Source organism: Protopterus annectens, chromosome 2.part1 (genome assembly GCF_019279795.1).
Source record: "Protopterus annectens isolate FY-2018-M chromosome 2.part1, PAN1.0, whole genome shotgun sequence".
NCBI lineage: Eukaryota > Metazoa > Chordata > Ceratodontiformes > Protopteridae > Protopterus > Protopterus annectens.
Window position 1 is genome coordinate 332,789,289 of NC_056729.1, and position 17,509 is coordinate 332,806,797.

The window sequence follows — 17,509 nt, forward strand, 5'->3', positions numbered from 1 at the left end:
TACTCAATCATTGGTCTGATAAGTGAAGAGTACAGGGGTACAATGACCTCTCCTGATCTGGATGTGAATCCCTTCATGATCAGGTGGGCAATCTAGAAGGTCTTCCTAACCACTTTGGCAATGTGAGTGTCAAAAGAGAGGTTACTGTCAACTTGGGTCCCCAGGTCCCTGATAACTTCTTCCGTGTTTAATGGATTACCACCTATGTGGTAATTAGGGGTTACCTTGTTTTTCCCAAAGGGTATGACTATACATTTTTTGGCATTTAGCTTAAGGCCATGGCTCTGGCACCAGTTATCCATTTCTATGACACCTCTCTGGAGGATGTCTGTGTCTGATGGAGTGTCAATTATGGTGCCCAGTTTGCAGTCATCTGCAAATTTTGTCAGCCACAATCCCCCTATGTTTGCCTGCACTTCAGAAAAATAAATGCCGAACAAGAGGGGCCCCAGGACTGAGCCCTGTGGGACACCGCTCGTGACCGGTTTAGAGTCTGACATGGCACCAGCAACTCTAACCCTGTGTGTTCTGTCCTTGAGCCAGTTTGCAACCCATCTTGTGACATATGGGTTTACATCTAAGCTGGTGAGCTTTTCTATGATGCCCGAGTGGGGTATTGTGTCGAACGCTTTTGCTAGGTCATGGTAGGCTGTGTGAACTGCCTTACCCTCATCAATGGCCTTAGTGACTGTTTCGAAAAAGTCGACCAAGTTCAAGAGGCAGGATCTGCCCTTGACAAAGCCAAATTGGGTAGGATCCAGTGTCTGTAGGTCCCCAATGTCTTTATTTATGAGTTCCATTATGATCCTCTCCATAGCTTTGCAGACAAGGCTCGTCAAGCTTATGGGCGGTAATTTCAGGTCCGTAGAAGCACCGCCTTTGTGGAGTCGGACCACAGTTGCCGTACGCCATTCTTTGGGTACGTATCCTGTAGTAAGGCTAAGATTAAACAGCAGCCTTATGTTTGGGTTTAGTTCCTCACTGAGTTCATGTAGCACACAGCCGGGGACACCGTCCGGTCCCATTGATGCTGTGTTTTTTGCTTTAGAGAGAGCAGCTCTCACCTGGGCATCTGAGATGTTTGGGAGGCTAGACTCTGGTGGGATAGATATTTCTCCTTTTGGGGGGTAGAAATTTGCACTGAACCTGTCTGCCAGTATGTTGGCAATGTCTGTGGGTTCAGTGATTTTTGTATCATTTTGGACTAATTCTGAGCATATCTGGGAGTTTCCACCCAGGTTTCTAACATAGCTAAAGAAGGCCTTTTGATTGTCTTTTGTGTCATTAGCGATTTTTCTCTCAAAGTTGGCCTTGGATGATTTTATGAGTGATCGTAGTTTTTTGCTAGTATTGATCAGAGATGCCTTCCCTTTTAGGGATTTTGCTCTGTCATGTAGTAGCTTTCTCCTCTTGTTGTAGAGTTTGTTTATGGCTGGGGTCCACCAGACCGGGCGCCTGCCTTTGATGGAAAGGGTCTTGATTTTATTAGGGATTGCTTGATCCATACATTCCTGGAGGTGCTCGTAGAAGGCATTTGTAAGGGTTTCAGTAGCGTGGGTTGTGGTTTCCACTGGCTCGGGGGCCTTGAAGGATACCACTCCAGTCTTAAGAAGTGTGAAGTTTGCTTTTGAGAAGTTCTTCACTGTGGTCTTTTTTGCTGGGGTTGGGGGCGGGATGTGGATCTCCAGTGAGATTAATTTATGGTCTGATCTCACCGATGAGGGATATACTTCTGGTGTGGAGCATTTTGTCCCCATGTTTGTGATGATCAGGTCTAGTATATTTTCTCCTCTTGTGGGAATGGTGACTAGTTGTTCCATAGCATTTGAGTTTATGAACTCCAGGAACCTTTGGGCTAGGGTGTTGGGGCTTGAGTAATGTTCCCAGTCTATGTTTGGGTAGTTGAAGTCACCCAATATGATGGTGTTTGGAGAGACATTCATACTCTCCAGTGTCTTCAGGAAGGCTGTGTGGGTTTCCTGAGTAATGAAACATGTCGGTATAGAGCATACATTATGAGGAATGATATATATTAGTTCTTTTGGTTACCAACTACGCATGCTATAGTTGGGTTTTGATCTTCACTAGGTGGGATCTATTATATGTGGTTGAAATATTTACACTTTACATATGCGTATGTATAGTGGTCTAATTTATTATTAATATTTTTAGGTGTCTGGTATAAGTGCATACATTTATCATTTTACATATACTACTCTTATTGTAGGTCAAGTATATGTTAAATATTTTTGTGATATCCTGGTATGGGTCTGAATAGTTGCCTTGGTCTCTTTTTTATGTTTTAGTTCTGCCATTTCACGTATTATTCATGAATGACTGGAGCATACCAGTGTTTTCATTGGTTAGGAGGATGTATAAATATGTATAGTTATTCATGTTCTGTATGTCCGTTTGTCTAACACTGAAGAAGGCATGATTTTACCGAAACCGGTCTGTTTATCAATATAAATAAAGTCTTATTTATTCACTATCAATTTTGGACTGCATTTTGACTGCTAATATTGCTGGCCAACTGTGTTTGTTGAATGGTACTTTCCGGCCGTGCAGTACCCACGTGCACAGCATTTGGTTTTGCTTTCTACACCTAATTTCCCAATACCTACCAGGGGTCAACAACACCCTGGGAGATCACCTAAGCAGAAACTTACTGGACCCCCATGAATGGCAGCTCCACAGGGAAATATTTCTGCAAATCACTCAGGAGTGGGGGACTCCGGAGGTGGATCTCTTTGCTTCACACCTCAACCACCAGCTGCAGAAGTTCTGTACCAGGGAGTATCACCTCCTAGCTTGGAAGGTGGATGACTTGACCTTTCCCTTGAACTCCCTCTTTGTGTAAGTGTTCCCTCCTCTGCCTTTTATTCCCAAGGTACTGATCAAAATAAGGGAGGAGAGACCAAAGGCCATCCTCATTGCTCCAGATTGGCCCAGACAGCATTGGTACCCCTTACTGCGCAGCCTGACCTTACAGCCCCCCAAGCAGCTTCCCCTGATCTCAGACCTCTTGACCCAGGTGGGGGGGGATACTGCACCCAGACTTGCAGACTCTCAATCTTTCAGCATGGGTTATACTTTAAAAGCTAACAAGAAGGCCCTGTTAAGCAAACAGGTCCTAGATATTATCACAGAGGCCAGAAAGCCCAGCATCAGAAAATCTTACGCAGGGAAATGGAAATGATTCTGCTTCTGGAGTCAGTCCAGAGGGGCCAGTACCTCTCATCCTTCTATCCCTCTTATCTTGGATTACCTAGCTGAGTTACTCAAAAGTGGCCTCTCCTTCTCTTCTATTAAAATCAAAAACAATTCCTCAGAGGGGCTTCCAAAATCAGACCTCCCAGAAGGCCTCCCACACCAGCCTGGGACCTGAATTATGTTTCAGAAAAACTAACTTTAACCTCCTTTCAAACCTGCTGCTTCAACAGATTTGAAATACCTCTCCTGGAAGACTGCCTTTCTACTAGGTATCACCTCTGCCAGAAAGGTTTTGGAACTTCAGGCACTCATGGCTGTTGAGCCCATAATCATTTTCCATGCAGACAGGATCTCCCTGAGGACTAACCCCTCCTTTATGCCCAAGGTGGTATCTGATGTGACCCTCAACCAGGCCATACACCTACCCACCTACTTTCCCAACCCTCAAAACAAGGGAGAAAGAATTCTCTACTCACTAGATGTGCACAGACAACTCAGAACTTCAGAAAAACAGACCAGATGCTTGTCAGCTTTGTCCCAGGGGCAGAGGAGAAGCCCATTTTCAAGCAAACCATTTCCAAATGGATATCACACTATATCCATTTCTGCTGCAGACTACATGGGAAAGCCCCCCTAAGTCTATTCATACCCATTTTACTAGGGCAGCCTCCACTTCCACAGCCTTCCTCAGAGGAGTCCCCACCAGGGACATCTTGGAAGCTGCCACCTGGACTTCTGTCCATACCTTTACAAAGCATTACCACCTACCTCTTTTTTTCTATGTCTAGAGCAGGGTTTGCCTCTGCAGTTCTGCAGGGCTTGCTGACCCATTACTTGGGCTCTAACCTATCCTTCCACCCCTCTCCTCAGCTTTGAGAATCCTCCCAAAGGTGAAGACTGCAACAGTGAAACACAAAGAACGTACCATAAATGTAGATGTTCTAGTGTATTCACTGTTGCAGTCCTGGTTTCTCTCCCTCCGTCCCCCTTATATCCTCTTCCCCTAGGAGGACATAAACTTCCCACAGTGGCCTTTAGCCACCAGGACAACTTTACCTTATTTCCTTCTGTTTTTGATGGGTTAGGGCAAGAAAAACTGATGTAATGACATTGGCTGCCTTGCTTTATAGCACTGATGACCTGATGTCAGACTACAGGTGACTGCAGCTGACGCAGAAAAACATTCTCTGGTATTCGGGCAGCCAAGGGCTACCACAGCAGGGATAACTCACAGGTGATGACTGCAACAGTGAATACACTCGAACATCTACATTTATGGTAAGTGTACACAACTGCACTTTCTCTGGCAGACCCTTCCAGTGCTCCTGAAAGGAGGTCTGCTTGTCCACCTCTGGAGGCAGTCGGGGGCAGACTTTCATTGTACCCAAAAACCTGGCTAAATATCACACAAGACAAATGAGTACAGTCAGTAATATCCAGGGGATAAAACATGCCCTCCTCCACCCCACCCCCAAAAACAAAATCAGTCCCAGACATTCCCTCTGTCAAAGGGATCAAGCAACTCTAGAGATACAAAACCTGCTAAGAAAAAGAGTCATCCGAGAAATCCCTGCAGATCAAACCGGATCCGGAACTTTCTCAAGGTTCTTTTTAGTTCCAAGAAAAACAGGGGACTGGAGACCCATCTTGGATCTCAGCAAACTGAATAAGTCGGTAAAAAAAAATCAAAGTTCCGGATGGTGACACTGCAGTCTATACTTCCCTTTCTGGGAAAAGACAATTATATGTGCTCAGCTGATCTATGGTTATAAAAATGGACAGGCGATCCAGGAGACAGCTACACTTCTGGCTGGGAGTAGGTCATTACCAATTCCATGCTCTGCCCTTTGGTCTCACTACAGCTCCCAGAGTGTTTACCAAATGCATGGCAGTAGTCACAGCTCACATGAGGTGTCTAGGATTCCAGGTGTTTCCATACTTAGACGACTGGCTCCTGACCGCCACCACCAAACATCTACTAACCAAGGCAAGAGACACCACCATTCATCTTTGCTCGGAACTGGGCATTACCATAAATTTCGAAAAATCTGTCTTGTTGCCATCACAGTATATTATATTTATAGGAGCAGACTTAAACATGGAAGACATGGTAGCACAACTGCCTCATGACAGGGTACAGACACTACGACATCAAGTGCCCATCTTGCTCTCAAAACAAAAAGTACAGACAAAGTTGGTTCTAAAGGTCTTGGACACTATGGCAGCTGCTATAACATTAGTACCCCTGGCATGTCTACATATGAGAGTCCTACAGTGGCTCAGTGGTCCATGCAGGAGTTATCCATGTCCCACAAGATCTTCATTACAGACACCTGCAAGAAAGACCTACATTGGTAGCTTCATTCCAAGCAGGTAATTCTAGGCAGGCCATTCACTCTCCCCCAACCAGTAGCCACAATGACCACAGATGGTTCCTAGATAGGGTGGGGGGAGATTATCTGGGAAAGACCATCCAAGGAACTTGGCAGAAACATGAGTACCACTTGCACATCAGTGTCCTAAGGATGAGAGCTGTGCTTTTGGCATTGCAGGCATTCCAGAACTCGCTTCCACCAGGTACGATTGCAATACAGACAGACAATATGTCAGTAGGTGTGGTATATCAACAAACAAGGCGGAACCAGATCCCACCCCCTGTGTCGAGAGGCTCAAAGAGTATGGTAGTGGGCAGTCTCTTCTCAATGTTTTCTGATTGCAGCGCATATTCCGATGAAATCCAATGTGACAGCAGACAAATTGAGCAGAGCAATTCTAATGCCTCACGAGTGGTCCCTAAAACAAGTAATTGCAAACCAGATTTTTCACAAGTGGGGCCAGCCTTGCTGTGACCTGTTTGCCATGTCCATGAACAGCAGATGCAGCAGCTACCTTTCCCTAATTCCCCCACCAGGAGAGTCACCACAGGATGTAATTGTCCAGACATATCCCCTCCAGTGGGACATATTGTAATTTCATCTCATAAGACAACAACTAGAAAGCTTTATGCTAGCAAATGGAAAAGATTTTCTTGTTGGGCTTCTAAGAATCACATAGACCCATTCACAGCCACCGTAAGTACGAATTTAGATTTCTTAGCAGAAATTTTCAGTGAAGGCGCAGCAGCAGCTACCATACGAGTACAATTAGCCACCATATCTAACTACCACATAGGAGACATGGGATCAAAAATAATGTCTCACAGATTATGCAAGGCTTTCCTGAGAGGTACATCTTACTAAGGCCTCCAATAAGGGAATCACCAAATCCTTGAGACCTCAGTTTGGTACTGTCTACTCTGATTCTCCCACCATACGAACCAGCTTCCTCTTGCCAACCAAAATTTCTAACATTGGAAACAGCTTTTCTGGTAGCCATTACTTCAGCTAGGAGGGTTTCATAACTTGAAGTTCTGTCCATTCACCCTCCCTACTTAGTTTTTCACAGAGACAGAGTCTCTCTTAGAACTAATCCTTCATTCCTTCTCAAAGTATGTTCTGAAACCAACTTAAATCAGTCTTTTGACCTGCCTGTTTTCTTTCCAAACTATGGCAACAAGGCAGAATATTCGCTACACCAATTGGATGTCCACAGACAGTTATGCTTCTACTTGCATAGAACAAAGGAATTTAGAAAAACTGACCAGTTATTCATTTCCTTCTCAGATAACAGAAAAGGTGCACCATTATCAAGTTAACTTGTCAAAATGGCTTACTGACACTATTACCCACGCATATAATTCTCAACATAAACAATTGCCAGGAAAGCTTAGAGGCCACTCAACGAGAGCTATGTCAACTTTGACCACCTTTCAGGCCAGATTACCTATGGATTCAATCTGTGCTGCAGCCACATGGGTCAAACCTCATACCTTTATCACTCATTACAAAGTAGACGTGGCCTCCTTTGGTTCCACTGTTCTGAAGAGTTTATTCCCTTGAGCCACCCAAGAAAGAAGGTGCTACGGACACTGTCCCAACTAGCAATAATGAAGGCGAGATAGGACAACATAATATTAAGATGTTATGTACTCACCATAACGTTCCATGTTTGTTGTCCATAATCTCGCCTTCATTCTTGCCTCCCACCCTCCTTCCCCCAGCCTTCGCTCCTGGAGGATTGAGAGGAAATTTGTATTGGTGGCAAATTGTGTTCTCTGCTTCCCTTCTTGCCTCTTGAGGTATAGGCCATAACTATTCCATTGGGATTTTGTATATAATTTCAAATGTGTTACAGTTTTGCAAACAAGATCTGGGTTAACTTCCCTAAGTATGATGGGATAGGGTATAGCCTTATGCCAGTGGAAGCTCTCGAGCTTTAGTATTAGGCTGAATCGGAACCAATGCTCGGTTCCAAACCCAACCAACCAGCAAGAATGCAGGCGAGATCATGGACAACAAACATGGAACGTTATGGTGAGTAGATAACATTAGTTTGAAATACATTGGCTTTGTCTCTAAAGTTAAAATGTAGGGTCACGCAAGATATCTGAGTCCCAAGTGACATACCGCATATTTTTCTTTTTGCAAACTATTGAAGGATGTTTATTAACTTTTACTATGGTAAGAGTATATCACAGACATATAATAGTAAAATACAGTTACCTTAAATGTTGCTATAAAGTTTGATTAATTGTAAGATGATTATGGAATGTTTTATTGTAGAGCATGTATGCTGTTGTTGGCTGTTTTTCATTAAATAATGTTTCATGTGTATTCTTTATTTAGGGCTTTTACAACTTGGCATCTCTCATTGAAGAAGGACATTCTTTGTCCCCAGTGATTTTGGATCATCTACAGATTAACAGAACAGTGTGGTCCAGTAATTACTCTCTCCTTTTAGAACTTTACAAGAGGTATGAGTCATTCACCCAACCCCTGCTTACAGTACTTTTTTTTGTTTTTGTTTTTTTTATTTATGCAAATTATTTTCTTTTCACTAAACAATGACGGTATTTTACATGCCCTTCATAAACTATCAGTTGTAGTGTTTGATAAATTACTGACTGTTCTTGTAAGCCAGTCAACATTTTTCTCAAAATGAACTGTATATCTGTTACGGAGTGAATGTATACATACTTTAATTAAGCGTAGTATCCTCTTTAAAAAGTGTCTGACCATATAAATCATATTAAGGTCTGGGCACTTTCTTAGTCCTGTTTTCTCTGCAATAGTTTCTCCAAATAACTTAACCTTGTTAGAGAGAGAAGTCAAAAATGCTTCATAGCCTCTTAGGTACTGATGTAGACTGTGCATGCCTCCCTCATATAACCCACATTCTTCCATATTCCCTTCAATTCTTCTCACCATTTTGTAAAAGTTATTGGATCCCAGTCATATCTGAATAAATATTACTGTGTACTGGCTCATAAATTGTTTTCCCTTTGAGTATTTTTCTTCATTCAGCATCAAGAGAAACATAAATAAAAGTAATGGACACAAAGCAGGTGAACAGATTGTGAAGACTAATGCACCCAACACTTCATCTGGGCCAAAACATTGTTGTTGTTGTTGTTGTGTCTTTCGGCTTTTCCTGGTTAGGGGTCGCCACAGCGGAACTCCGGTCTGCTAATGATTGGCAGTAGATTTTTACGTGCCGAGTTGCCGGCCCTGACGCACAACCTTCAATGAAGGTACGCCCATTCACGCATGTCTCCACACAGAAGACGCTTTAGCTGAGAATCGAACAGGTCAACGTCGTACTGTGAGGCGACAATGCTACCGCAGCATCACCACCGCAGTGTGAAATATGAAAATTGTGTTCGATTTAGCAAGCCACAAAACTTGTATTCTCGAAGTCTTTTAAGTCCTTATCTAGCAGGGAACCATTTAATGTGACTTGAGCTAAACCCTGAATATAGTTGTAGAAAACTATTTATAAAGGTTTGGAAATGCTAACAAGAAAGAAATCGCCAGACCCTTAGATTCTGGCAATAATGAACCAACTTTCGTTACATCAGAGGTAATTTCATTTTCAAAGGTAGTTCCTAAACACATAGATATGAAGTCAGACAAGATAGTGGCTAAAGAGACTCCATCAATCTTGCTGCTTCCAAAATACTTAATAAAACAGATACCTTCTTTCAGAACTTCCTTAGTGCCTATCTTCTTCTGAACATGCATATATATATTGCAGGTCAAGGAGGCTGAGTATTCAGAATGTCTCACAGTGGAGGCTCATCCAACCAAAATAAGTAAACATGCTCCTATCACTGTTCAGGCAGTGACTGGCTGTGCTATACTTTTTTTTAATCAACTGTAAATACAGGTATCTAGCTGAGGGCCTTATTTTCATATGTCGAAAAGGGTCAACATCAGTGAATACTTTTTGGACAATCTGCTTGAGTTATTAAAATTCTTACAAGAAAAGGGGACAATGTCAAGTCCTCTAAGGCTACCTCATCCTTTGCTTCACTTCCTAACTTTCATAGATGTCCCAGCGCCTAAAGAATATCTTCACAGAAATACATTTTCTATTCAGTAATGTTGTATACATACAGTGGATATAAAAGTGTACATACCCCTGTTAAAATGCCAGGTTTTTGTGATATAAAAAATGAGACCACAATAAATAATTTCAGAACTTTTCCCACCGTTAATGTAACCTATAACCTGTACAATTCAAATGAAAAACAAACAAATCTGTTCGGGAAAAAAATATAAAAAATAAAAAATGTACAGTAAGCTGGTTGCATAAGTGTGCACACCCTTAAACTAATACTTTGTTGAAGCACCTTTTGATTTAATTACAACATTCAGCCTTCTTGGGTATGAGTCTATCAGCATGGCACGTCTTGACTTGGCAATATTTGCCCACTCTTCCTTGCAAAAGCACTCCAAATCTGTCAGATTGCGAGGGCATCTCTTGTGCACAGCCATCTTCAGGTCACCCCACAGATTTTGTATTGGATTTAGGTCTGGGCTTTGGCTGGGCCATTCCAAAACTTTAATTTTCTTCTGGTGAAGCCATTCTTTTGTTGGTTTGGATGTATGCTTGGGGTCATTGTCATGTCGAAAGGTGAAATTCCTCTTCATCTTCAGCTTTCTAGCAGATGTCTGAAGGTTTTGGGCCAAAAGTGACTGGTATTTGGAACTGTTCATAATTCCCTCCACCTTGACTAAAGCCCCAGTTCCAGTTAAAGAAAAGCAACCCCAAAGCATGATGCTGCCACCACCACCATGCTTCACCATAGGAATGGTGTTCTTTTGGTGATGCAAAATGTTGTTTTTGTGCCAAACATAACTTTTGGAATCATGGCTAGAAAGTTCATCCTTGGTCTCATCAGACCATAGCACATTTTCCCACATGCTTTTGGGAGATTTGATGTATTGTTTTGCAAATTTTAACCGGGCCTGGATGTTTTTCTGTGTAAGAAAATGCTTCCGTCTTGCAACCCTACACCATAGTCCAGACATATGGAGAATACACGAGATTGTTGTCACATGCAGTACACAACCAGTACTTGCCAGAAATTCCTACAGCTCCTTCGGTGTTGCTGTAGGTTTCTTGGCAGCCTTCCTGACCAGTTTTTGTCTTGTCTTTTCATCAATTTTGGAGGGACATCCAGTTCTTTGTAGTGTCACTGTTGTCCCATATTTTCTCCAATTTTTGAAGACTGTCTTCACTGTGTTCCATGGTATATCCAATGCTGTGGAAATTTTTTTGTATCCTTCTCCTGACTGACACCTTTCAACAATGAGATCCCTTTGATGCTTTGTAAGATCTCTGCAAACCATAGCTTTTGCTGTAGCAGGCAAGTGAGTAAATGTCAGGAAAATCCTACTAGGACAGCTGAACTTTATTTGGGGTTAATCAGAGTCTCTTTAATTGATGGCAGGTGTGTACCCAAGATGACTGAATGCTGTAATTAAATCAAAAGGTGCTTCAACACAGTATTAGCTTAAGGGTGTGCACACTTATGCAACCAGCTTATTGTATATTTTTTATTTTTTATAGTTTTCCCCAAACAAATTTGTTTGTTTTTCAACTGAATTGTACAGGTTATAGGTCAGATTAAAGGTGGGAAAAGTTTTGAAAATTATTGATTTGTTTATTTATTTATTTATTTATTTATTTATTTGAATTTTGTTAACCGGGTTGGTCCACTGGGCTGGAGGCCCATTTTCAGTGGAGACCCGAGGAGAAAAGCTCCGATATAAAGAAAAAGTTACAAAAATGTATAGCAATACTACAATCATTAAAATCAAAGAAATGCAATACAAATATCTACAAAGTTATACAATACTTACATATGTGATATAGAAGATGTAATGCTGAAAGAAGAAGAAGAGTACTTAGGTGGGGTGTTGACAGGTACAAGATGGAGAGTTAGCCAGTTAACTCTTTAGTTCTCTTTTAAAGGAGAGTAGATAGAGCGTAGATGATTAGGGAGCTTGTTCCAAGTTTGAGACATAGAGCATTTGTAAAGTAATTTGCCTATGGTTTGCTTGGGTCTGTAGGTGTCCAGCAGGTTTTGATCAGTACTGCAGAGGGGTCGAGAGGGTTTGTAAGGGGATAAGATGTTAGATAGGGAGGGGCAATTGGCAGGTTTATACAGTATGGAATGTGTAATTTGAAGCTGAGATAGTAGTAGTTGAGGGAAGTCAAGCCATCAAAGTTGTTTTAGGGCAAGGCAGTGGTGAGATTTGTATTGTATGTTGCTGGCAAATCTAGCTATGTGATTGTATGTCTGATTGAGTTTAGTTAAAAGGTTTGCTTGGAGGTGAATAAGAATAGGTGAGGCATAGAGAAAGCAAGGGAGGAGGTAGGCTTGAGCAAGGGAGGTCCTACAAGCAATAGGCAAGAATTATTTGTTTCTGTACAACAGTGCAAGTTTTTGGTTGGTCTTTTTTATGGACTGTTGTATGTGAATGTCAAATTTCAGTTGATCATCAATAATGGCCCCCAGCAGTTTGATATGAGAATCAGCATGAATTGTTGTGTTATCTAGGGAAGAGATAGAGAACAATCTTCTAAGATTGGCCATTGATTTTGGAAGAAAGAGGAGTAGCTTGGTTTTCTTTGGGTTAAGGATAAGTTGGTTATAGATTAGCCAATGTTCAATTGTGTTAAATGAGATTTGTGTCAAGGAGTGGAGGTTATTAAGGTTTTTGGAGAAGGTGATGAGTAGAGTCGTCAGCGTATTGGATTAGAGTAGATGTACGGCAAGCGGAGTGAAGGTTATTAGTAAAAATATTAAAGAGAAGGGGGCCTAGGATGGATCCTTGGGAACACCTGTGTTGTTAGGTAAGAAGGGAGAGCAGGTGGACATCCATCTAATAGATTGCTGCCAGTTAGTAAGATAGCTAGAAAACCAGTTAATAGTGGAAGCAGAGAGGTTGAGCTCAGTTAGTTTGTTAAGAAGATTAGGGCAGGAGACAGTGTCAAAAGCCTTAGAGAGGTCGAGGAATAGGCATGACACCAGTTTGTTGTCATCCCTGGCTTTGGCTATGGTCTGTGTAAAGGAAAGGAGAGCAGTAGAGGTGCTGTGGTGGGGCCTAAATCCATGCTGCGAGGAGGTGAGGAGATTTTCCTGGAGTAAGTATTTGAGAATCTGAGAGTGAATGCATTTTTCAAGGATTTTAGAAAGAGGTGAGAGGATGGCTATAGGGCGGAAATTAGCTGGGTCAATGGAGTTACCTCCTTTATGTAGTGGAATTGTATAGAAGGATTTCCAGATGTCTGGCACTATGGATTCTTTAATGGAGCAGTTTATAAGGATGGATACTGGATAAGCTATGGTTTTGGCTGCAGGTTTGCGAAATAGGGGAGGTAAGTTGTCAAATGAGGGAGAGCATGCCTTAAGCTTTAGCAGAAGGGATTTTATGTAAGCTGTGGGAACTGGTTTCGGGGAAAAGGTGGAGTGGGAGTTGGTGCAGGTAGGGGTGGGGTTATGAGGATGATTGGTGCCATGAACCATGTTGGTGCCATGGTGAAATGATTTATTGTGGTCTCATTTTTTTATATCACAAAAACTTGGCATTTTAACAGACGTGTATATACTTTTTATATCCACTAAAGACGCACCATAGAAGGGTGTATCCCATCTAATTCGAGCTTGAGACAATTCTTTACCTTAACCTGATACTTAGTTATGAGAGTTACGCTTATTACTTACTTATTACTTGAATGACTACCTCCTCAGAAAATGCTATTCTGATGGCTGTATTTATTAGCAACTGTTTTGTGTGTGTGCGTGTGTGTGTGTGTGTGTGTGTGTGTGTGTGTGTGTGTGTGTGTGTGTGTGTGTGTGTGTGTGTGTGTAGGGGAGCTATGGTAAGTGATTGAAATATGCAAACATCAAAGCACTATTGATCAATAAAGCATATTGAACAACACATTTAACAAAAAAAAAACAAATAAGACTGAAAAAGGAAACATTTTTCTTCTCTGATCTTACAAGTGAAAAAATACAACCTCATTCAGATGAGATTTGTTTGAATAGTGGTAGTGTTATGGTTGTGTTATGGATAAGGTTTTTCTAAAGTAAGGTATGGGGTAGGATTAAGGCATGGTTAGGTTTAGGGTTACCACACATTACTAAAATGGGCAAGGGAGCTTGTCATGCCATCAGTGTATAATTACATTAGTCCTTTAAATTAGCTAATATTCTAGCAAGTCATCATTAGTCAACTTAACACCACAGACACACACACACACCTATGCATCAGTTAATGCATTTGCAAACTAAACACCTAATCACCCCTCAATGGCTTACCTGCCCCCAGAACATGACATATGAATGCATATAGTCTGTAAAACTTGATCATATGGTGGCCCTGCTCTGCACTTCTGTACTTAAGTTTAACTCCACAGTTGTACAAGTGTAACTAAAGCGAAATCCCTCCAGACCTCTTGACAGCAGTGAAATCACTGCTGTACTGGCAAAGTTAACTACAGTCACAGTTTAACAACTGTACCATTCTGAAAACAGGTCAATTAAATGAGGAGCTGACTTATTCAGTTGCACCTATGACATATATATATATATATATATATATATATATATACACATATATATACGTATATGTAGATATATATATATGTATAAATATATCTATATGTATATATATATATATATATATATATATATATATATATATATGTGTGTGTGTATATATATATATATATATATATATATATATATATACATACATATATATATATATATATATATATATATATATACAGACATATGTATATATATATATATATATATATATATATATATATATATATATACAGACATATGTATATATACATGGGTCCACTTTATAATTTCGAAATTCCACAATTTAGAAGCTGTAAATACTGAAGCTGAGAACATTGAAGTTGTAGAATCTTGAAACCTGTCAATGGAGATTGCTGTGCAGTGCAGAATGGGAACTTTACCATTCTCCTCACTGTAGTCTGATCTCTTAGTTGGTATATTTAACTTTCAGGTGGTGTGGGGTGCAAAAATGTGATTTGTGATGTTTTATTATTAGAGATTTTTTTTTTTTTCATTTCGAGATTCCACAACTTCGATATTCTGAGCTTCAGTATTTAAAGCTTCAAAGTTGTGGAATTTCAAAATTGGACACATTATATATGTATATATATATATATATATATATATATATATATATATATATATATATATATATATATATACACACACACACACACACACACACACACACACACACACACACACACACACACACACACACACACACACATCTACTTTCAAATGTTGAAAAACCAAAATCAAGAAATTCAGAATCCTAAGACAGTAATGTCAAACGTCTTATATGTTGATAATATTGAAACTAGAATTGTTGAAAGGAAGGTAATTCTTTTGTAGTATGCTGTGAAATGGTACAGTACCACTTTAAGGTGACGGAGTTGTGTATTGAAAAGGTATGGTGGCTATTAAGTAGTTATGTGGTAAGCTCTTTTCCCTATATTAATGGCATCAAGTTTACAGCTAGATATGAATACAGTTGTAATACGGAGGGGTTAGTGTATGTGTTGAGATGTGGATGTAAGAAGTTTTACATTGGTGAAACTTACAGGAGTTTTAGGGTCTGGTTGCATGAACATATTAGGGACATAAAAAATAAAAAATTAGAGAGTCATTTTTTTGACACCACACAACTCTAACCCTGATTCTCTTAGGAGCTGTGTCTTGGAAAAATTGCAAATTGGCATAGGTGAATGTGTGTCTTTAAAAAAACTCTTAAAAAAAGAAACCCTGCAGATTTTAAAGTATGGTACTTTGGAGTCTCAGGGACTCGACAAAGAAGGCATTAACAAACTACTTCAGCCGGGACGCTCAAACACCCACCCCATCAGGTATCACCCATAATAACTCTAAGCAAATTGCTGATGCCTTTAATAACTACTTTACTGAAGCCATTTAACCTCTAGCTAATACGTTACCACCTATTACCACTTCCCCACTGAATACCACCAACAATCCAGTTCCTTCCTTTTGTATACAGCCTGTACCTACAGCCCTCATTTGCAACCTACTTCAAAACCTCAAACCTTGCACCCCCTTCTGCTGACTGCCTACCAGTGGAATACCTGCAAATTGCAGCTAAAGCCATTGCCTGTCCCTTTTCCATCCTTATAAATAGACCTATTACTGAAAGCACAATCCCCTCCATATGGAAAGTCTCCCACATAATCCCTCTACATAAAGGTGGGACATCTACTGAGCTCTCCAACTTTCGACCAATTGCTTTACTCTCCCCAATAGCTAAAATAATGGAAAAATGTATCCACCAACAACTACTTCACCACCTTCTACATAATAATCTACTTGCTAACTGCCAACATGGCTTTCGACCATTCCATAGCACAATTACCTCCCTGCTATCCTTTGCTGACTGTATAAACAAAAATCATAGCAATAACTCTCTTTCCTCTGCACTATTTATCGACCTCTCAAAAGCCTTTGACATGGTCAACCATCATCTGCTTATTAATGTACTAAAAGCCCAGTCACTTAACCCACAAGTATTACTCTGGTTTACATCTTACTTAGAACCAGACAACAAGCTGTGCTTTCTACCCCCCTGCCTGTGAACATTGGAGTACCTCAAGGTTCTATTTTAGGCCCTCTTCTCTTTTCAATATTTATTAATGATCTAAATGCCAAAATCCCTCAAGCCACCTGTATCCAATATGCAGATGACTCAACTCTCATATGTTCAGCCAGGTCCACAACCTCACTCCAGCCCCTCACCCAGACAGTATTTAACATTGTTGAAACTTGGTTCATGGAACACTGCCTCCTCCTGAACCCCAAAAAAACAAAACTATTTCTCTTTGCTCATACCCAAAAGTCACCACAAATTCACTTCTCAGTAACCTCTAATAATGGAACTAGCATTTCCCCTGACACTACAACCCATCTCCTGGGAATAACAATAGACAACAACCTTAGCTATGACGTCCATATAAATACTACCATAAAGACTGTCAACAGAAAACAAGGCTCCCTTTATAGAATCAAACCCTTCCTTACCCCAGTAGCCAGAACCACTATTGCCCAGACCCACCTGATCTGTACCCTATTCTATGCTCCTGCTATACATACCAATCTTTCTAAGAACAACCTTAACAAACTACCAACCAGCTATAATAACATAGCCAGATTCACCACTGGCTCTCCTTTCAGAGCTCACCACTGTCACAACCTCAAACAACTGGGATGGTTAGAACTCCAGAACTCCAGAACCAACTACTTTGTCAACAACTTGTTATCACACAAAAGATCCTCTACCACCCTAATAATACCCCAGTCCTCACTAATCTGATAACTCCCTATAGAAATTTTGCAACATTACGCTCAGCAAGCAAGCTTCTAGTTTCCACTATAAAATCTAACAACAAAGCTGGGGACTCACTTTTCACCAACACAGTGGGAAAAACCTGGAACCAGCTTCCAAGTGAACTCTCAACTCTTGCTTCCTCACTGCTTTTTAAAAAACACCTGAAAGAATATCTTAAAATACATTGGCTTTGTCCTTGCTCTAACCCGGACTGATACCTCAATGCCCCCCACTGCACTCCCTATACTTCTCTACTCTACTGTTCTATGTTCCCTACCTTATTAACAACTAAGGTAACCTAACGAGATTTTCCTTCTGGTATAAAAAAAAACATGAACTCCTTTTTTTTTTATTTTCTCTCATGTGTTGCTTTTTCTCATATTTTTAATCTTAGCTTAAACCTACTATGAGACTCTGTGCAAATTTATCCTCATGTACAATCTAAACAATTCTCATGCTACTATTGTATATATTCT

The 17,509-nt window shown here is 40.6% G+C and overlaps 1 protein-coding gene across 2 annotated transcripts in view; it reads left to right on the forward strand.

The window, feature by feature from the left end:
• Nucleotides 1-17,509, forward strand: part of SEL1L3 (SEL1L family member 3) — a 1,757,172-nt gene that overhangs the window by 1,656,017 nt on the left and 83,646 nt on the right. For both annotated transcript variants that reach the window (XM_044062158.1, XM_044062159.1), the window contains exon 21: nt 7,938-8,065. In XM_044062158.1, the coding sequence (XP_043918093.1) occupies nt 7,938-8,065 (128 nt within the window). The remainder of the gene's footprint in view (nt 1-7,937; nt 8,066-17,509) is intronic.